This window comes from Astyanax mexicanus, chromosome 16, assembly GCF_023375975.1.
Source record: "Astyanax mexicanus isolate ESR-SI-001 chromosome 16, AstMex3_surface, whole genome shotgun sequence".
In the NCBI taxonomy this organism is placed as follows: Eukaryota; Metazoa; Chordata; class Actinopteri; order Characiformes; family Acestrorhamphidae; genus Astyanax; species Astyanax mexicanus.
This window is the reverse complement of record NC_064423.1, coordinates 5,188,356-5,210,715: the sequence shown is the minus strand read 5'-3', so window position 1 is coordinate 5,210,715 and position 22,360 is coordinate 5,188,356. Positions and strand designations below refer to the sequence as shown.

The 22,360-nt window shown below is 37.5% G+C and overlaps 1 protein-coding gene across 2 annotated transcripts in view; it reads left to right on the top strand.

The window, feature by feature from the left end:
* atp13a3 (ATPase 13A3) overlaps window positions 1-22,360 on the top strand; it is an 88,581-nt gene that overhangs the window by 50,739 nt on the left and 15,482 nt on the right. For both annotated transcript variants that reach the window (XM_049465734.1, XM_049465733.1), the window contains exons 14-32: window positions 1,252-1,440; window positions 4,337-4,398; window positions 5,613-5,763; window positions 6,228-6,344; window positions 7,514-7,531; window positions 7,624-7,777; window positions 7,888-8,008; window positions 8,646-8,770; window positions 12,215-12,387; window positions 13,655-13,777; window positions 13,910-13,989; window positions 15,384-15,426; window positions 15,581-15,690; window positions 16,956-17,052; window positions 18,334-18,406; window positions 18,660-18,837; window positions 18,941-19,125; window positions 19,962-20,050; window positions 20,171-20,251. In XM_049465734.1, coding sequence (XP_049321691.1) covers window positions 1,252-1,440; window positions 4,337-4,398; window positions 5,613-5,763; window positions 6,228-6,344; window positions 7,514-7,531; window positions 7,624-7,777; window positions 7,888-8,008; window positions 8,646-8,770; window positions 12,215-12,387; window positions 13,655-13,777; window positions 13,910-13,989; window positions 15,384-15,426; window positions 15,581-15,690; window positions 16,956-17,052; window positions 18,334-18,406; window positions 18,660-18,837; window positions 18,941-19,125; window positions 19,962-20,050; window positions 20,171-20,251 — 2,169 coding nt within the window. The remainder of the gene's footprint in view (window positions 1-1,251; window positions 1,441-4,336; window positions 4,399-5,612; window positions 5,764-6,227; window positions 6,345-7,513; window positions 7,532-7,623; window positions 7,778-7,887; window positions 8,009-8,645; window positions 8,771-12,214; window positions 12,388-13,654; window positions 13,778-13,909; window positions 13,990-15,383; window positions 15,427-15,580; window positions 15,691-16,955; window positions 17,053-18,333; window positions 18,407-18,659; window positions 18,838-18,940; window positions 19,126-19,961; window positions 20,051-20,170; window positions 20,252-22,360) is intronic.

Below are 22,360 nucleotides of genomic sequence, written 5' to 3'. Positions count from 1 at the left end.
TTATGACTCACAGCCGATGAAAACCCCAAAAATCAGTGTCACTAAAATGTAAAAAACATATAATTAAGACTAATTGATACTTGTGGCAGTGTGGGCAGTGTGCCAAGTCCTGCTGGAAAATGAAATCTGCATCTCCATAAAAGTTGTCAGTAGCAGAGGGAAGCTGTAAGACATGAAGTGCTGTAAGATTTTGTGGGTAAACAAAACTGCACTGACTTTAGACTTGATATTAAAACACAGTGGATCAACACCAGCAGATGACAGACATGTCTCTTTATCCAAACCATCACTTATTGGTGGAAACTTCACACTAGACCTCGAGCAGTTTGGACTGCGTGTCTCTCCACTCTTCCTCCAGACTCTGATCCCTTGATTTACAAATGAAATGTAAAATTTACTGATGATCAGTGATGGTTTGGAGAGACATGTCATCTGCTGTTGGTCTTTTCAGTTAAGCTATTTTGTAGGACTGAAGCTATTGATTATTTTAGTTATCGAGTACTCTACTGAAAAATTGTTTCGATTAATCGAGTAATCAGATAAAACATAAAATAAGAGATTTCATCAAATAAGAAATTTCACTTAATAATGAATGACCAATTGGTTTATTTTTTAAATCCACACTGCAAACACAAGTAGAAACAAATAAAACACAAAATAGACATAAATACCACCAGTAATAATTTAATACTTATCAATTTAATAAATTAAGTTCAATTATTTCAACTCAGGATTTCCTGTAAGTATTAAATTTAGAGCATTAATCAATATTAAAGGCATAAACATTGGCTTTATGTTGTGCATCTTAGCTAAATGACAATACAGTAAGTTCAGCTAACATTAACATGTATTTATTTATAAAAACTCCACAGCACTGAGTTTACTGATTACATAAAGCCTGTATTAAGTGAGAACTTGTCTCCATTGTAATACACTAACCACACACACATTATACAGTATTAATAATAATCAGCGCTCCACAGCTCTGCCGTTCTGTTATTAAGGTACATTAATGTTAATCTCATTTATTTTATATTAATTTAATTTACCTGCTCTCTCCGTTCCAAAAACCTCTGCCTCCTCCACTTCCTGCTTTGTGGGTGACGTGAAGCTAAGAGCGCTTTTTCACATTAAAAGTCCACGCTAAATTCTGTGCTCTGCGTTTTAAAATTAATTAAACGATTCCTCGAGGCACAGAAATTAATAATATATCAATAATAATAACTCTTAACTCCCCTAAATCTTCTTCAGGTTCCAGCTAAGACTATCATTATCGAGTCTCTGGACATCATCACCATCACTGTGCCCCCTGCACTACCAGCAGCCTTGACAGCAGGCATTGTGTACGCCCAGCGGCGGCTCAAAAAACTGGGCATCTTCTGCATCAGTCCACAGAGAATCAACATCTGTGGGCAGCTAAACCTCATCTGCTTCGACAAGGTACGACTCCTCCATATCACTGATTTAATATACTATATTTTCTGGGCTATAAGCTTCTACTTTTTTCACATGCTTTGAACAATGTGGCTTATTTAAAGCTGCGGGTAATGTATGCTTCTTTTTTTTTTTGGTCTGGAGTGAACACACTAGTTTAATCAAAACATTGCATATCTAAGCTCACTGTAAATAAGCCAAAGTGCTTTACTCACCCAAATAAACGATTTTCAATAAAACAAGCATGTAGATTAATCCAGGACACAACAGGACTACAAAGTATTTGCAGCTACATGGATGAAAAGCGGTGAGAAATAATTTACCAAAAGCATAAATCCTGAGAGCGTGCGGCAGTGTAAAAAAAAAAACACCATCAGCAACTCGTTTCAAAAGACTTAATTGCTGTGTGATGAAGAGGATAGCACAATCTCCACGAAGCAGCACGTGTTTCCCGACACTGAGGCATCTCAGTGCTATAAGCTAGACTATCATTAACAATGCATCCCCAGCAAAATCTGGACACTGTTTTATCTAACTGTAACACTAGAGCATTAATAAGCAGCAGGTTAGAAATAGTAGTAACTGATGATAATAACAGCAGCCCTGTAGTAGATCATGAGCAGAAAATGCTCCTTTTCCTCCGAGCTTCTTAAACTGGAAGCCCAATATTAATCTACTTTTCCCTTTTAATATTTTTATATTATTACTTTATTCTCGAAATATTACGAATTTACTCTCATAACTTTTTTCTGGTAGACTGTATTTTTTATTAATTTTTTTTTTAAACTAGCCATGTTGTAGCACTGTTCACAGTATGTAAAGTTATTGGTGTACATACATACTTACATATTTAATTAACAGTTTCTCTAACATATTTCTGTGTAAATATATCAAATCTGGTGGACAATTTCAGTTTATAGTCAGGTGCTGCCTGTAAATGTACAACTCTTATTTTTTCTTTTTAAAATTAATGGGTGTGGCTTACATTCAGGAGTGCTAAATAGCCCGGAAATTACAGTACACTGCCTAAGCCTCCTTCCTCATTAAAGTGGCATACAGCTATATAAACCTTTAAAGCAGGGGTCGCAGTTAAGTTTGGCCAGATATTTTCCAAGCCGTTACGTGGCGGGACACAAAAAAAAATTCTGTTTTCTGTTGTAAAATGAAGTGTAATGGGATGGAGTGCTGCTACAGACTAGTAGCTCTCTAGCCCAGAGGGTTGTTGAACCCAGTTGCAGAACAGTTGATCTCAAAGCAGAAAAACCCAAGAAGAAAAAAAATAATAATAATAATAAACACACACCACTCCCCATGTCGCCAAGGTCACTGTCCAATACACTATCAATGCCCTGGCTAGTGAATTGGGATGCGGCCGGGAAAAAACGACCTTATAAGGAGATAGGAAGCCCGAGAACCGGCGAGAAAACGAGAACACTGAGCGCGACAGAGAGACAAAAACTTAACACTTTTCAAGAATATTCAGGGCAACCTCCCATATTTCTCACAATTCTCCATTCTCAGAAACGAAAAGCTAGAATAGAGGAAAAGATTGCAAAATTCTGGATTCCTGCTTTGTCTAAAAATATCTATGTAATATTTGTGCATTTCCACAGAATTAATTTTGCAATCCTTTTTCCTGCCTGTTTCGTTTATGCTGGTCTTTTTTTAATAAACTAAAATCTGTGCCCTTTCAAAACTCTTAAAGAGCTGTTTGTTTAAAATATCAGGGCCCTCAGAATTCTAAAAAACAAAGTGTGTGGAGCGACTTTTGTGTGTGGAGTTTATTGTTAATAGTGTAAAAAAAAAAAAAAAAAAAAAAATATATATATATATATATATATATATATATATATATATATATATATATATATATATATATATATATATATATATATATATATATATTTTTTTTTTTTTTTTTTTTTTTTTTTTTTTTTTTTTTTTGCATGGGTAACTCTATGCCACTATCACTAGCATTGTAAGCCTGTTGGGAGCATCAGGTAAAAGCGCTGTATTTTAAAATGCTGGGGTTGAATGGAAGTGGGCTATTCTACAAATATTTGTACCAGTTCTCATGTTTCACTACAACCCAAGTCCATCATTTCACACCAGATTTCTCCTTTAAATAAATAGGTTATTTTTCTAATGCAAGACTAGAGGTCATTGCTCTTATCTACTGTAAAACAAAAAACAAGGACTCCTACTTTTTCCAGGATTAATCTATTACATTTTTGGTGTCGAGGAGACATAAGGGGAATTCATTTTTTGTGGACTATATGATGTATGACTATATGAAAAATGCACAGTTTAGGACTGAGAGGAACAAAATATTTTGTAAATATGAAGTATTTTAAGCATTATTTTATCACTTTAGTGCTATGCAGCTTCCCCCTCACAATGGGGTGGAACAATATATCAATATCTCAATATATATATATTTTAATGTTTCAATCATATTAAAATGTAGCTCAAATATTTGACATTTTATTTAAACATAGGTATTCTATATATGCTAAGACTCCACATGGTGGCGCTATAATAAAAGTAACAGTTAGTTTAATTAGTAAATTCTGTGAAACTGACACCAATAAATCCATAATTCCTGGTCTTAAAAAAATATATTTTCTTATTAGTTTATTTTTTATTTTTATTTTATTTTATTTATTATATTTTTATCCTCTTGCAGTTGTGGTGCACTGGCCCGGTTCTCTCGCACACTCAGCTGTTATTATCACTGTTCTACAGCGTGGCAGTGAAATTTCTGCTGACACTCTTCATGCTCTTATTCTGAATGCCTGATTTACTTCAATAGCAGAGCTGTTTTACTCCGTGAAACAGCCTCGCCTGCTACGACCTCAGCTTCTCCTCTCGCCTAACTCCTCTTCTGTCTGTTCTCCTGCAGACGGGCACGCTCACCGAGGACGGGCTGGATCTGTGGGGCGTGCAGAGGGTGGAGAATGGAAGGTGGGCATCGTAATTCTCATCATTAGTAATGGTGGTATTCTCAGTGTTGGAGCATTTTAGCTCTAAGCATTAGACCTGTCACAATAATTGCAATTAGCACATGTATGTATGCACAGTGCAGCTGCATGTGCATTTAAACATTTAGAATATAATTGAAAAGTTACTTTTTTTTACATTTCTAATTCTCATATATTATATAGATGTGTCTATATAATATAGAGTGATCTATTTTAAGTGTTTATTTATTTTATTGTTGTTGATTTTGGCTTACAGCCAATGAAAACCCAAAAATCAGTCTTTTAGAAAATTAGAATATTATATAAGACCAATTGGTACTTTTGGCAGTGTGCCAAGTCCTGCTGGAAAATGAAATCTGCATCTCTATAGAAGAATTTATCAGCAGAGGGAAGCTGTAATATGAAGTGCTGTAAGATTTTGTGGGAAAACAAAACTGCACTGACTTTAGACTTGATAATAAAACACAGTGGATCAACACCAGCAGATGACAGACATGTCTCTCCAAACCATCACTGATCATCAGTAAATTTTACATTTCATTTGTAAATCAAGGGAGCAGAGTCTGGAGGAAGAGTCGAGAGACACACAGTCCAAGCTGCTTGAGGTCTAGTGTGAAGTTTCCACCAATCAGTGATGGTTTGGAGAGACATGTCTGTCATCTGCTGGTGTTGATCCACTGTGTTTTATTATCAAGTCTAAAGTGCAGTTTTGTTTTCCCACAAAATCTTACAGCACTTCATGCTTCCCTCTGCTGAAAACAACTTTTATGGAGATGTGGATTTCATTTTCCAGCAGGACTTGGCACACTGCCCAACACTGCCAAAAGTACCAATTGGTCTTATAATATAATATTCCAATTTTTTTGAGACACTGATTTTTGGGGTTTTCATTGGCTGTAAGCCATAATCATCAACAATAAAATAAGTAAACACTTAAAATAGATCATTCTGTGTATAATACATCTATATAATATGAGTTTTACATTTTCAACTGAAATTAAGTAACTTTTCCATTATTTAAATTATATTTTTTTAAAATGCACCTGTATGTGCAGAGCTGCTTTTCTACACACATGTTGAAGAAGACCTTAATTTTGGACGCTGCTATAAAAATGTGTCTTTATTTAACTGGTCGTTGGTCAGCTCACGTCCTCTGTGTACGATCTTAATGATGATGTTCTGTCTCATGACCTGCAGCTTCCACCACACAGAGGAAAATGCCTACAAGGAGAACCTGGTGAAGACTCACTTCGTGGCCTGCATGGCCACCTGTCACTCTCTCACCAAGATCGAGGGGCAGCTTTCTGGAGACCCTCTGGACCTGAAGATGTTTGAGGCCACAGGCTGGGTTTGTGCCTCATCACTCATGCTGTCACTCATACACTCTAAGACTAGCACACATCTCCTCCGATACATGTGAAGTCAGACTCCGCCTCTTTTTGAACTGCTGCTGATGCTGTAGTATCACCGAGTAGCATCATCACTGCGCTAAGGCTCGGAGGAAAGTGCAGCGACTCGGTTCTAATACATCAGCTCACAGACGCAGCCTTGTGCTGATCTACATCACCATAGGAGTGATGAGGTGAAAGAGCACTATCTTCTGTACCCACCCAGAGAGAGAGCAAGAAAGACCAATTGTGCTCTCTTAGGGCTCTGGCAGATGATGGCAAGCTGCATGACCAGGACTTAAACCAGCGTTTTCCATATCATAGTGGCAACATATTTAAAATTGTGATTTTTGCCATACTTTTATGCAATTTAATCTTTCAGTTAGAAGGATTTTGTGTTGATTTTACTCTGTTTGTGCTTCAGATCCTAGAGGAGGCTACAGAGGAGGAGACTTCTCTCCATAACCGGATCATGCCCACTGTAGTGCGTCCCCCCAAACAGCTTCTTCCAGAACCTGCGATGTCTCCAGAGCAGGACATGGTGTGTTACTTCTCTATGTCCCTCCACTGTACAGATAATGATAAGAAAATTTATCTTTAGTCTGTCTTACTTCATTGTTATTTTAATTATTATTATTTATTTAAAGTTATTACAGTAATAGTATATTGTTCGTACGGTCATGAAAAACATGGAAAAGTCAAAAATTCTTTCAAAATAGCAATTTTTTAAGGCCTGGATAAGTTTTGGAAAAATATAAATACCCAGAAAATGTTGGAAAAGTCTTGGAAATTCGGTCTACAAATCTTTGTGTTTCTGTTTATCGACGGAGAAAATCTATTTTGAGCTAAAAAACAAATATATCAGCTCAGAGTTAATTTAGTAATTTGTCTCTACATAATGGAGCTCTCAGGATCTGACACAATTTATTATTAACATAAGGAATATGTGTCAACATTTTTGCTATGGTGTTGCTATGGTATCCGGGGTGATTGCTAGGATGTTGCTAGGTGGTTTCTAGGGTGTCGCTAGGTGGTTGCTAAAGTGTTGCTATTGTATCCGATGTGGTTGCTAAGGTGTTGCTAGGTGGTTGCTATGGTATCCAGGGTGTTGCTAAGTGTTTGCTTGGTTGTTGCTAAGCAGTTGCTACGCAACCCAAGGTGTTATCTGTGGTGGTTGCTAGGGGTGGGCGATATGGCTCTAAAATAATATCACGATATTTCAGGGTATTTTTGCGATAACGATATACTTGGCGATATGGAAAAACTAAAATAATTCATTAATTTCAGGAATATAGTATAATAGTAAAACAGAATAATCATAATGTGGCAAAATAAATAATATAGCATAAAATAATATAATGCAGCAAAAAATATTGCAGAATATTTAGTGCATGCATATAAACTGCAAACTAAAACAATTATACAATAAATACACCTAAAGCTTCACAGTAAATAATAGACTACTTTTAAGACAGAACAGTCCTATTATCACCATATGGATTTTTAATATCATGATATTTCTGTGTCACGATATATTGTATACGATATAATATTGCCCACCCCTAGTGGTTGCTATGGTGTTGCAAGGTGGTTACTAGGTAATTTATATAAAACAAAAGCCTTAAAAAAGGTTATGAAAAATAATGGGAATTTATTGGTTAAAACGAGTATGAACCCTGATGATAACATCAGTTTATTCTTGTGTTACAGGAGCTGTATGAACTCTCAGTAAGTACCCGAGTCCCCGTCTCAGAGCTCAGTCTGTATTCAGTCTTTATTCAGTCTGTTTAGGGGCGGGTATTTAATGGTGTATCCTGCAGGTGTCGTACGAGATTGGAATCGTGCGTCAGTTCCCGTTCTCCTCGGCGCTGCAGAGGATGAGTGTGGTGGCTCGTCTGCTTGGGGAGAAGAGGATGGATGCCTACGTTAAGGGGGCTCCAGAGGTGGTGGCGGGTCTGTGCAAGAGAGAGACGGGTGGGTTGAACTGGATGAAGCTGTAAAGTTTATAGCTTAAAGTCATATTTTATTGCAGTTTAAGACATTCTATTCAGATCTCCTCAACAATCTCCCACAATGCTCCACAGTGCCGCCGGACTTCTCAGAGGTACTGGAGGACTACACCAAGCAAGGCTTCCGCGTCATAGCCCTCGCCCACCGACGACTGGAGTCCAAACTCACCTGGCACAAAGTACAGAATGTTAACAGGTACTAGAGAAAATGTTTTAATATCATTAAAAAGTTACTTTATTTCAGTAATTCAGTTGAACATGTAAAACTCATATATTATATAGATTCATTAAACACAGTGATCTATTTTAATCGTTTATTTCTTTTATTGTTGATGATGATTGTGGCTTACTGTCGATAAAACCCAAAAATCAGTGTTTTAGAAAATTAGAATATTATGTAAGACCATTTCGTACTTTTGGTGCAGTGTTGGCGGTGTGCCAAGTCCTGCTGGAAAATGAAATCCACATCTCTATAAAAGTTGGTATCAGCAGAGGGAAGCATGAAGTGCTGTAAGATTTTGAGAGAAAACAAAACTGCACTGACTTTAGACTTGATAATAAAACACAGTGGATCAACACCAGCAGATGACATGTCTCTCCAAACCATCACTGATCATCAGTAAATTTTACTTTTAATTTGTAAATCAAGGGAGCAGAGTCTGGAGGAAGAGTGGAGAGACACACAGTCCAAACTGCTTGAGGTCTAGTGTGAAATTTCCACCAATCAGTGATGGTTTGGAGAGACGTGTCATCTGCTGGTGTTGATCATTTACTGCTAAAAGTTGTATTAATTTAATTGTATTGATGTTTATTGCTCTGCTCTGAATCTATAGGGATCATATAGAATCCAACATGGAGTTCCTGGGGCTGATCATCATGCAGAACAAGTTGAAGGCTGAGACTCCGGGAGTGCTGGAGGACCTCCGACGGGCAAACATCCGCACAGTCATGGTGACGGGTACGGAAACACAGCTATTAACACACACTACTACACATACAATCACATTCAGTCTCTCACCATTACCTGTTATTACCTATTATTGTCCTTGCTGTTTCTCTCTGGGTGGGTACATTAAATGGCGCGCTCTCTTTCCCCTCATCACTCCTAGGGTGATGTGGATCAGCACAAGGCTGCGTCTGTGAGCTGATGTATCAGAACCGAGTCGCTTCGCTTTCCTCCGAGTGTTAGCGCTGTGATGCTACTCGGCAATGCTGCATCAGCTGCAGTTCAAAAATTAGGCAGAAATGGGGAACATTTTTGAAAGAAAGAACCGGCCACCTTGATCGGGAATTGAACCCAAGCCTTATTGCAGTGAAGTGACAAATATATGATTATATTGTGCTATATTTGTAGTGTTTGTGCAAAAATATATTAATACATTGCAAATCCAGCCATCTATTTATGTTATTATCTTAAATTCACTGCATTACTACGTAACAAATATGTACTTTTTTTTTTTTTGTAGAATGTGCAATATTCCGTATTTTTCAGTCTATAAGGTGAGGAGAGACGTTGTGCTGTCCATGCTGTTGTACAGTCATTTATCTAAACTGGTCTGATTATTTCTTATCACTCTTTATTACCGTATTATAACCGCACTATAAGGTACACTTAAAATCCTTTAATTTTATGGGTCTTATGCATGAATTCTACCAGTTAGGTTCTACAATCAGGTTGTAGTTTGTAAACACGATTATTATTATTTTTTTAATAAACTTCCTTACTAGTGTTGTATAATGTGCCTTATAGTCCGGTGCCCCTGTTTATAAAAAAAAAAAAAAAATAGACCATAAAATGGTAGTTTATTATCGTGTCAAGAAAAAATATGGCAGGCTATTGTATGTATTCCACTGTAGAAACCATGTCAAAAGTTAGACAAAATGAATAGAATCTATTTTTTGGTTTCAGACAAAAAAAAGTTTCATTTTGGTGCGTCCCTGTATTTCATGCCATTTACTCTATTATATATTCTGCTCTATATAATGGGGGGAAATAGGTGGTGTTTAGGCTCTTTATAAACCTATAATCTCTGGTAGCAGTTTAATACCCCTCACATTTTCACAGCTTTAGTAGATATTCCTGAAATCCTGACTAATGAAGGTCTGAGTGTTCAGCTTAGCAGCAAAGAGCTCCAAAGTTCAGTCTGGGCTCAGAGCTGCATTGTGAGAGTAATCACACTGTAAGATTGAGTTGAGCGTCACAACCTGTCTCTGTGTTTCCTCGCTGTGTCGTGAGGGATGCTCTGCGGGGTTCATTTCGTTGACGGATAATTTTTGTCATAGTTTTCTTCAACTAACCTTTTTTATTTTTTCCAAGATGAAAACAAAACGATCACTAAATAAAAACAGCACAAAATAATAAAAACAAGGACGAAATTAACTGACATTTGTGCCAATTAATAAAAACAAGACAAAAATGTTTGGCAGGGACGAAATCCAATCAGAGCTAATTTAGTAATTTAGTTTTGTGAAAGGTAGGGAGCAGTTAGGAAGAGATTTAATCACTACTACTTTAGCGAAGGTGGAGAGGCGGGACAAGCGGGGTAGTCAACCAATCAGTGCCTATATTTCTCCTTCCTCTTTTTTAAACTTCAAGTGCTTTAATTAGGGGTTTTACATTCCATACATCTAATTCTGACCTGATTTCAAGAACAAAATATCACATTTTAAATATTTACTGTCACTTACCTGCAATAATAATATATGTTAAATCATATATAATTACAAATATATTTTACATTCAAACCTTAATAATATTACACAAATGGTTAATTAATGTTTCATTTTGTATAAGAGTATTGTTAATAATGTAAGGGAACTGATTTAAAAAGAAGCATTTACATTTACACCCTTTACATTTTAGTCGACTAAATTGACCGTAGTTTTAGTCGGCTATATGCTTATGATAGTTAGAACTGCAACGATAAGTCGACGTAATCGACAACGTCGACTATAAAAAATTGTCGACGCGGAATGTTATAGTCGACACGTCGTTAATGTGTGATGGAGCGCGAGAGTGAAGAGAGAGAGCGCGAGAAAAAAAAGGGGGCGAACGAGGAAGACACACACACACACAGTGAGAAATAAAGCGTCCTGATTTGGCCTCACCTTATGCTTATTTAGCCAGTGAGGTTACAGTGTGGGCGGGACTTGCAGCACGAGACCAGTGCAAGAAAAAAAACGGTGATTTAGTAAACACAAAATTACGTCCGCAATAATCTATAGTCTGAATATGGTGTAATAAGGACAGTTCTGCTCACTGAACAGTTTAAACACTGACTTCTATATTTCCTGTACTTGTTAATAAGGTGGGTTTAAACAGGATTAACTCCTTCATTAACATTACTAACTCTAGATAGAGTAGCTGTCTAAATGTTAGAGAAATACTGTATTGTGTACACTATATTAAAAGTGTTACAGTAACTATGTAATATACAGCTCCAGAATATACAGAGGGTTTGACAATGAAACTGAAACACCTGTCATTTTTAGTGTGGGAGGTTTCATGGCTAAATTGGAGCAGCCTGGTGTTCAATCATCATTAATTGCACATTATTGCACCAGTAAGAGCAGAGTGTGAAGGTTCAATTAGCAGGGTAAGAGCACAGTTCTGCTCTAAATATTGCAATGCACACAACATTATGGGTGACATACCAGAGTTCAAAAGAGGACAAATTGTTGGTGCACGTCTTGCTGGAGCATGTGACCAGCATGTGACCAAGACAGCAAGTCTTTGTGATGCATCAAGAGCCACGGTATCCAGGGTAATGTTATTTCAGATGACTAAATTATGACTAAAACTTAATGCCATTTTTGTGACAAGACTATGACTTATAAAATTTATTCAAATTGCACTGCAAAAACTAAATCTTAGCAAGTAAAATTTTCTAAATTTAAGGCAATAAATCTTATTTTCTTCTCTGATAAGACTTTTTGTCTTACTAAGCATTGTGTAAGTGTTAGATTATTTGGCTAGTTTTAGGGATAATTATTTTAATCATTCTTACTTAGAATTTGTACCTTATTTTAAGTAATTTAAACTTAAAATAAGCACAATCAAGCAGCAATCAAGTTATTCTGATTATTGTGTTCAAAAACAGGGATATTTTTTTTTTTGCTTGATTTAGGTGTTACTTCACTCATTTGGAGACTTTGCCATTGCTTTTTGTAAGAAATCTTATCTTTTTCTTGTAAGAAAATTTAGCTTACCCCATTGGCAGATATCTTTGCTTAATATACATATATTTGTCTTAATTTGCATATATTTTGTCTAGTTTTTGCCAATGGATTTTTTGCAGTGTTGCTGTCAAAATTAACACTGATGTTCAGGTCATGTCAGCAGGTTCGGCGTGTTTTTATGGAAGCTCGTGATTTTTATTGATGTCTCTTTTTTATCTCGCAGGTGACAACATGCTGACCGCCATCTCGGTGGCGCGGGACTGCGGCATGATCCCGCCACAGGACCGAGTCATCATTGCGGACGCCCTGCCCCCCAAAGACGGACAAGCGGCCAAGATAAACTGGCGCTACGCCGACAATCCCAGCAAGCTCTCCGGCAAGCCCGCTGTACTGGAGGTCAGTGTGCGCCGCCTGCTGCACAGTCTCCGCTACTGCAGCTGCAGGACTCTGAGCTCTATCAGCAGCATTAGTCTGTAATCCAGAACCCTCTCCCTCCCTCATTTACTGCTGCCCAGCTCCTTCATCTTCAGCCGGCTCAGTTATTTTGGCACCAGGGGAAGAAAGCCATGCGTGACTTGAAATGTCAGGAGGAATTAGGTGAATAAATGAATGGGTGGATTGTTCTTCACAGCCGGTACAGTGTTCTGCACCGCTGAACAAACAGATTCCTTACAAACTGATGGAAGTTAGTGTTTAAAAATGCAAGAAGAATAAAAAAGCCACCAGGTTCAGCCTGAGCTTAAAAACAGCTTTACAGAAATGTGAACACAGGACAGAATCAGACAAAACAAATATAAGAATACAGAACCCCTACTAAGCGCACATAAGGTCACCTAAGGTAAATTCTGTCACGCATATCATGCCATAACTTGCTAACTTATTTATAAGAAATCACTTTCACAACTTTTTGTTTATAAAATAATTCAGCATGTGTTGCTGTATAGCTTTAATGTCTTTAATATTAATTTTTTCAATGTGAAAAAAAATCGTAAATAGAAAGAAACACATTGAACTCAAACCAGACTAAAATTAAAAACATTTTAGATGACTAAATTATGACTAAAACTACACATTGAATAAGAAGAAACACATTGAATAAAAAGAGGTGTGTCCATTTTTTGTTTTTTTTTATACTGGTACTGTATAATCTTAAAACATAAATAAATAAATCTAGTTTTTAGTGTAGTTTCTCCAGCACTAAGGCTGGATGCAGCAGCATTCGCATTTGCATTAGCAGGCGGGAAGCAAATGCTGCCCGATGGCGCTAAACTGAAGAACCCTGAGTGTTCAGGTAAGCCAGGGCACTATCAGCTAGCAGTTTGTTGCATGTAGCTTGTTTTAACATGGTAAACTCCACAGCAGACCACAGCAGTTATAGTTCAATATACTCACCTCTGAACGGGGAAAGAGATAGAGCTGTGGATAGCAGCTAATGCTAATGCTGCTGCACCCAGCCTTAGAGCTGAAGAAACTTTACTGAAAACTCACCCTTATAACTCTGTACTTCAGTGGATTGGCTTTACAGCTCCTTAATACCTGACTGGTAGAATTCATACACTTTAGATTTTTGGAAAATTTTAAGGGTTTTAAGTGCACGGTATACAAAGAAATATAACACCATTACTATAAATTAAAATAGAATATCTCGTGTTCTCTGTTGCAGGAGGTGCAGATCAGCTTGGATGATAAGCCTGAGGAGCAGAAGGCTGTGGAGCAGTACCACTTTGCCATGAGTGGCAAATCCTTCGCTGTGATCACTGAGCATTTCCAGGATCTGCTCCAGAAGGTCAGAAATTCACACATTATCCATCATGGGTCATTTATTCTCTTTTAATAAGCTCGTAGATATGATAAAATGATAAGAATATGATGATTGAGGTTGGAATACTGAATGTTTCTTATTCATTGCTGTGGTTAGCTGGTTCTGCATGGGACAGTGTTCGCTAGAATGGCTCCAGATCAGAAGACTCAGCTGGTGGAGACGCTACAGAGTGTTGAGTGAGTTATTACACAGCACACACACACACACACACACACACAGAAACTGAGAGTGGTGCAAAATATGAATATCACTGTATCATTCCAATGCCCACCCCCCATTCGAGTTACGGCATCATTATTCCATGTGGCGGCACTACAATCACTATAATCAATATAAATAATAATATAATCCATAATTCCTGGTATTTGCTTATTTAGGAGTATTTTATCCTCTTCAGTAACACAGATGCTGTGAAGTATTGTAGGTAATTTATTCGTTGAGGCAAATTATCTAATATTGCATATTTTTAAGTGGCAAAAATATGTGAACTTCTAGGACTAGCAGTTAGTTAGATGGTAAAATCAGTGGGATGATAATCAGGTGTGGGTGGGCGGAGCCTGTTTTATTTAAAGAACAGAGATGTAAAAAAATCTTGCACAAGTTTGTGGAATTTTATCATGGAACCGGAAACTAAGGGTGGGCGATATGGCTCTAAAATAATATCACGATATTTCATAGTATTTTTACGATAACAATACTTTTGCCGATATGACAATTATTATTTAAATTATTTAAAATTGTATTATTGCATGCAATATGATATGGCTAACTGAGATATTTAAAAAAAAAAAAAACTATTTTATCAGATTTGTTACAGAAGTCAATGATCCAGAATGTCATGATACTAATAATAATGTACTCCAAATATCTCCATATATTCAGGATTAAAGTAAAATAAATGATACTGGACAGATATAATCTGTCTCTAGTCGATACATAATGGGAAGTTAGAAGTTTTATGTTTTTGATTTGCAAAATAATGGAATATAGAATGTGAGATAATGTAAAAAGGATAGGCAAAAATAAGCCAAAGCTTCAGCCTATACCTTTTCGGTTCATATTTGTGTTGTTGATATGCTTATTAACAGAAAACATTTCTGTTTATGTGTATGTATATGTGTTTTCAACCGAAATAAACATGACTAAACTAAACTAGAACAGTGTGAATTTTTCTTTTGCTAAATTAGATAATTGGGGTGGGTAATTGGGTAATATGGTACGATATTTCAGGGTATAATATCGTTCACGATATTTACATTTTTTGGCGATATCACGTACGATACGATATGGCAGACCCCTGCCGGAAACTGTTAGTTGCAGTTATTGCTGCAAAGGGGGAAAGGTTCACATACTTTTGCCACACAAAAATATGTTATATTGAATAATTTTCCCCAATAGATAAATTATCTAGTATAATATTCTCGGTTCCATTTATTAACTTTTAGAACTGATGATGTTTTAGGTCATTTTTATGCAAAAAATATAGAAAATTCTAAAAGGTTCATAAACTTTGAAACACCACTGTTTGTTGTGTAAGCTTTTGTTGTGTGTATCTCTTTCTCTTGTACAGTTACTTTGTTGGAATGTGTGGAGATGGCGCCAACGACTGTGGTGTAAGTCCTCCTTGCATTTTCTTATTTGAGTAGTTTCATGTTACACTAATCTTTTAGGCTTTTAAGACTATGAATAAATACACACACGAGTGTGCACACCATGGTGAGATAACAGCACTGTTTTCTGATTGGCTCATACCATTTTCTTCCTCAGGCTCTGAAGAGAGCTCACGGTGGCATCTCTCTGTCTGAGCTGGAAGCCTCAGTGGCCTCTCCGTTCACCTCCAGAACCCCCAACATCTCCTGTGTGCCCAACCTCATCAGGTAAGACCAGTACTGCCACTATGATCGAGGGATCGCTGGTTCGAATCCCGATCATGCAGCTTGCCATCAGCTGCTGGAGCCCTGAGAGAGCACAATTGGCTTTGGTCTCTCTCTCTGGGTGGGTACAGTAGATGGCACTCTCTCTTTCCCCTCATCACACCTATGGTGATGTGGATCAGCACAAGGCTGCGTCTGTGAGCTGATGTATCAGAACTGAGTTGCTGCGATTTCCTTTGAGTGTTAGCCCTGTGATGATGCTACTCGGCAGTGCTACAGCATCAGCAGCAGTTCAAAAAGAGGCGGAGTCTGACTTCACATGTGTCGGAGGAGGCATCTGCTAGTCTTCACCCTCCTGGTGTTGTGGCATTACTAATGATTGAGCATATACAGCTGAGTAGCAGCTGATTGGGTGGCACAATGGGTAAAATTAGATATAAAGTTATAGGGTTTAAAATGATAAGACTTTCACTTGGTATGGTATTACTGTAGATTTAATGGTTTGGAAAGTATAATTTAGATGAAATGGTTGTAACCATAGACTGTGTATAGCTGGACAGAGCATCGTCTCTCAAAAGTGAAGCCACCACAGGTCGGCGCCCCCTGCTGTTCGGTTTCAGAAAGCTGTGTAACCCCACCCATCCACATAGGTTTTAATGGCAAAACAGGCAAATTTCAGTCACGTTTTTTTTTTTTTTTTTTTTTTTTTTTTTTTTTATATATATATACTGTAATTCTACCTACATTGTTTAAATGTAACAGCTAGTGTAACCTCTGCTTATATTGTTAAATTTTTATATCCACACAGAATTCGTTTTTTAAAACGTTATTCAGCTCTATATTCAAAAAGGTGTGGATATTGGTGTGTAAAAGGGCTGGGTTACACCTAGACGGGGTGGAACCAATGACTGTATGGGTGGGAACATAGACTGTGTATAGCTCTGTGGGGGCAGCCCTCAGGGGCGGGGCTATTTAAATGAGTAGGCTGTCTCTCCACAGTCTTTCTCCCTCCTCTGGTCTCTACTGCGCAGACTCGGGTTTCAGGATCGCCAACATGGTGGAAGATTTTGGCTTCATTTTTATTGAATGAATGGGAACGACGACACGGCATCCATCCTTTTTCTCTGGTTGCAACAGTGATTTAATTCTCTGATCAGATGTTACTGTAGCTTAGGTCTAAAGGGGGAGAAGATGAGAAGGTGCGTTCATTAAAAATGTTACAAACCCATGCAGCTTTCTGAAATATATGTTTTTCTTCTTTATTTCAGAGAAGGCCGAGCAGCTCTCATCACTTCCTTCTGTGTGTTTAAGTTCATGGCTCTGTACAGCATCATCCAGTACATCAGCGTCACGCTGCTCTACTACGTGAGTGTTTTCCTTCAGTTCTCAGACAGATTTCAATACACTTAGTGTGTAAAGAGCCAACCTCAAATTAAAGTCTGTATTTTATAGCCTTTAAACCTCTGATATTAGGATCTGATATCCAACCAGATATAAACCAAAATAATCAACTATCAGATAATTGGACTAATTATTTACAGAACCAGTTATATACAGTTATTCTAGTCCACAAAGCAGAGGTCCATTTCTGAATATTGGAAATCGAATCAGATAAGTTCAGTAAGCAGCTAATTTATGTTTTTTTTTTTTTTTTTTTTTTTGTTATTGTGTCTACATGACTATATTTTAAGGTTTAAATCATGATGCAACACAAATGACGGAACAATTATTTCATAACTTGTATTTTAATGTTTGGTCCTAAGATATGGAGCATGAAAAAAACAAATAAAATAAATAAATACATACATAAATAATTGTATAGATAAATAAATCAGTTAATAAACACATTATTTATTTATATATATTTTTTCATTTATTTATTTATTTCCACATTTCTTCATTTATTTATTTTTGTATTTATGCATTTGTATGTTAATTAGGTAGGTCCTATCCTCACTCTAATGCAGGATTGGTCAACTGGTGAATCAGACTGAAGTAACCAGTTTCTAGCTTCTCTAACGTTAGGCGCCAGGCAAGGAACTGCACTGGGATGGCTCCCCCACGCCCGGTAGTGCAGGGTATGGGAGGGCGGTAGGCTGCAGAGTAGCAGCCGTGAATCTGGGTGTGCTCAGGACCCTTCTCATGGATCTCTAGCCGTTGAAACTGTAGTTAGAAGTAGTTACAAACCGGTTGCTACTGTCGGATTCACCAGTCGACCAATCCTGCATTAGAGTGAGAATAGGACTGCCTACCTATTTAGCATACAAATGCAGAAATACAGAAATAAATACATTAAGAAATAAATAATAAATGCAGGAATAAATAAATAACTTATTGATTTATTTAACTATACATTATACGTGTATTTATTTATTCATTTATTTGTATGTGCATATTAATAATGCATATTAATAACCTCCTTACTAAAAATGGTCTCAGAACTAGTTATATGGTTGTAAAATACAAAACTAAAGTGTTTGAATGTTTAAATGGTTCGAACAGACCACAAACTAATTTTCTCCCCCTCTAACCCAAAATAGTCATTAGTTGCAGCCGTATTGATTGGTGTTAAAAAGTTCATGTATTTTATTAAACTGAAAAAGATGTTGAATTGCCCAAATTAACTCACTGAAATTTCGTTTTCAGATCCTCAGCAATCTTGGAGACTTTCAGTTTCTCTTTATTGACATCGCAATCATCCTTCTTATTGTGTTTACCAGTGAGTATTGCTTACTAAATTAATCACATTAGCACAATTAACCAATTTTCATCTAAAACCCACCTCATTCGCCTTTCTCTCTCTCTCTCTCTCGCTCTATATCTCTGTAATTCTCTTTGTATATCTCTCTCTCTCTGTCTCTCTCTCTGTCTCTCTCTCTCTCTCTTTCTCTTTGTATCCCTCTCTCTCTCTCTCTCTCTCTCTCTCTCTGTCTCTCTCCCTCTCTCTCTCTCTCTCTCTCTCTCTCTCTCAGTGAGTCTGAATTCAGCGTGGAAGGAGCTGGTGTCTCGGCGCCCCCCCTCCGGTCTGATCTCAGGTCCTCTGCTCTTCTCTGTAATGACTCAGATCCTCATCTGCCTGGGCTTCCAGACCCTCGCCTTCCTCATGGTCCGCCATGAGCCGTGGTACGAGACCTGGACCCCGGAGTCCGAGTGAGTACCGCCTCACGTTATTCACCCAACCAAACCTCTGCAAAACCGTACAGGAGATTCTTTCAGATTACAGATTAACCTTCTCAATGCTTCTGCATTTCAGTGCCTGCAATACCTCCATCCACCTCAACATCTCAGAGAACATGACGGAGATGGAGGAGCCCGATGAACACAACATAATGAACTACGAGAACACTACCCTGTTCTACGTGTCCTCGTTTCAGTACCTCATCGTCGCCATCGTTTTCTCCAAAGGCAAACCTTTCCGCCAGCCCAGCTACAAAAACTGTGAGAGCCTCCTGTCACTGTGCATGTGTGTTTTATTAGTGCTAGTCTCTTTCTACCATATTTTTCGGACTATAAGGTGCACTGAAGTATAAAGTGCATTAAGCGATGTTTCCCTTTCTAATAGAAAAGCTGGGGAAAGCACCTAAATAAACAAAACTGTAATTCTTAAAAAAGAAAAAAAAAATTCAAAATGAAGCAAGAGCTGGATGTTAATTTACACAGATTTTTCTCTTAAAAACTGTTTGTATGGGTGAGTAAAGCGCTGCTGTTTATTTACAGTAAGTTTAGATTTCCAGTATTTTCTCTAAGGGTGAGTTTTAGTGAAGTTTCTCCAGCACTAAGGCTGGGTGCAGCAGCATTAGCATTAGCCGCTAACCACAGCGCTAGCAGGACGTACCTGCCACCCGATAGTGCTAGACTAAGGATCCCTGAGTATTTTGGTAACCCAGGGCCCTTTCAGCTAGCGGTTCTTCCCACGTAGCTTGTTTTAAAACGGTACACACTTGAGCAGACCACAGTCCGATATACTTGCCTCTGAACGGCAAAAGACCTAGCACTGCGGTTAGCAGCTAATGCTAATGCTAATACTGCTGCACCCAGCCTTAGTACTGAAATAACTTCACTGACAACTCACCCTTATAAAGCTGTACTTCAGCAGAGAGGCTTTACTGCTCCTTAATACCTAGGTGTGGTAGGATTCATACATAAGGCACACTGTTGAATTACCACAGCTTCCATGTTTTCTACAGTTATTGGTTGAGATCTAATTGACACTCCTTTTGTGTTTGTGTGTTTGTAACATAAATGTGTGTATGTGTGTGTGTTTCTGTTCACAGGGCCTTTCATGTTGTCTGTGCTCAGCCTCTACGTGTTTCTGTTCGCCATTATGCTTTTCCCTGTTCCTGAAATCGATGAGTTTTTAGAGGTATGTTCAGCTAAATCTAATAATGATTTATATTACATTACTTCACCTCTCTATGTAAAACTAATACCATCCTAAAAGGACTTTACAGGGCTTTAGAATTGTTTTTGTTATCTATTCCAGATTGTGTGTGTTCCTATGAAGTGGCGGCTAACTATGGTATTCATAGTGCTGGCTAATGCTGCTGTGTCTGTCCTAGTGGAGGTGAGTGGGTCATAATACAGTTATATTTATCATATTTTGTATTTATTGCTAAATTGAGAAATGTCGTTAACCTTTTTCTAGTTTTTATTATTTTTTATTTAGGTAAAACATCAAATTTTCATGTTAGATTTCATATTAGCTGTTTTTGTCTGTTTTTATCTGTTTTTATCGATTAGAATCTTTTATTTTGTTTGTTTTTCATTTTGGAAGAAAAAAAAACGCTAACATGTTCAAGGCATGCTGTAAGATGTTTTTTTAAAGGACAATGGATAACCATTTTAAGCATAAACATCTATGTAGTGTATTTTTTCCTCCCTGCAGTAACCTAATGACCTAAAAACCTCTCAGCCACCTGACTGGATCTTAACAGTCACAAGCAGTGCCGTAAAAAAGTATTTTCAGATTTTATACTTACATTTTTCAGATTATCAAACTAACTTTAATATCAGACAAAGATTACATAGGTAACACAAAACACAAAAAGCTGTTTTTATATGAAATTATATATATATATATATACATATAAAAAAGGGCATGGACAACTCATCCAGGAGGTCCCAAAAGAACCCAGACCAACATTTAAAGAACTGCAGGATCTCACTCGCCTCAGTTAAGATCAATGTTAATGATTCAATAATAAGAAAGAGATAAAAAAACACTGCTGACCAAAAACAACCCAACCATCCGTCTCACATTTACAAACTATCATCTTGATGATCCACAGAACTTTGGGTAAATATTCTTAACAGGACTGATGAGACAAAAGTTGAAGTGTTTGTAAAGTGTGTGTCCCGTGTGTGTCATCTTTTGTAAAACTAGAAAATACATCATTTTAGAAAAAAAGAGCATCACACTGAATATAGTAAAACATGGTGGTGGTAGTGTGTGATGGTCTGGAGCTGCTGGATAACTTGCTGTAATAGATGGAAGAAGGAGAATATCCGAACATATGTTCCTTAGTGACCTCAAGCTCAGGTGTACTTGGGTTCTGCAGCAGGACAATGACCCACAACACTCAAACACAAAGTCCACATCTGAATGACTTAAAAACTAAATGAAGATTTTGGACTTAAAGGTCTAGTTAAAGTCTGATTGAGATGCTGTGGATGATCTTAAACAGGACTTATATGCTGGAAAATCCTCAATTGTGTCTGAATTAAAACAATTCTGTAAAGAAGAGTGAAACAAAATTCCTCCACAGTTAAATTATAACAAAAATGATTGCAGTTGATAAGATTACAACCAAGTTATTCACACAGGGCTTGATTGGATCATTTTCTTTACTATCATTTAAAAAACTGCTTTTTATATTTACCTAGCTTATATTTGTCTGATATTAAAGTTTTTTATTTTTTTTAATCTGAAAATGTAAGTATGAATAAATAAAAAGTCAAAACTATATCACTGTACTATACCTGTACATGCAAACACACATACATATATATGTAAATATATATGCATACCACACATACATGCAAGCATAAACATCATAAATCCTGTCTGCTCTGAAGTGTGTAGTGTGAGCATGTCCACTTCCAGCTTCCTCTGACTGGCTTTGAACCCCCAAGACGTAGAAACCCTGAGAAAAAGTCCCCGCCTCTCCATCTCGGCGCCTACGCCCGTGGGCGTGAAACGTCACTGACGTCACTGAATGATTGATTTATTGATTGATTGATTGACAGCTGTCGACCCTCGGCTTTCCTCTGCTCTGTAGTGGCATTATCAGTCATCTCCCCTCCCCCTACAGTCTCCTAAACCAATGAGTGCCCGCTACTGAGCACAGGTGACGCCGTCTCCGTCGCTTCCCCCCCCCACAGCCAATCAGCAGGAAAAGGACAAATCAGCTGACCAGAGCCACCAATCATGTGATTAGAGGCTAGAGTGGGACCATGCCACAAGTGATCCTGTTTTGTTTCCCAGATGAACAGATCAGACTACTTAAAATAACTGCTTACTTTTTTATTTTATACTACATTTCCTTGTTGTTTAGTTTAAAACTCCTTGGCTCTCTCCCTGTCTCAGTTCATGAACTAATGCACAGCCTGAAATCACAGCCCTTCTCTATAGGTGTTTATATATAGTTTTGCTGCTGAAATGAATTTGCTGCTG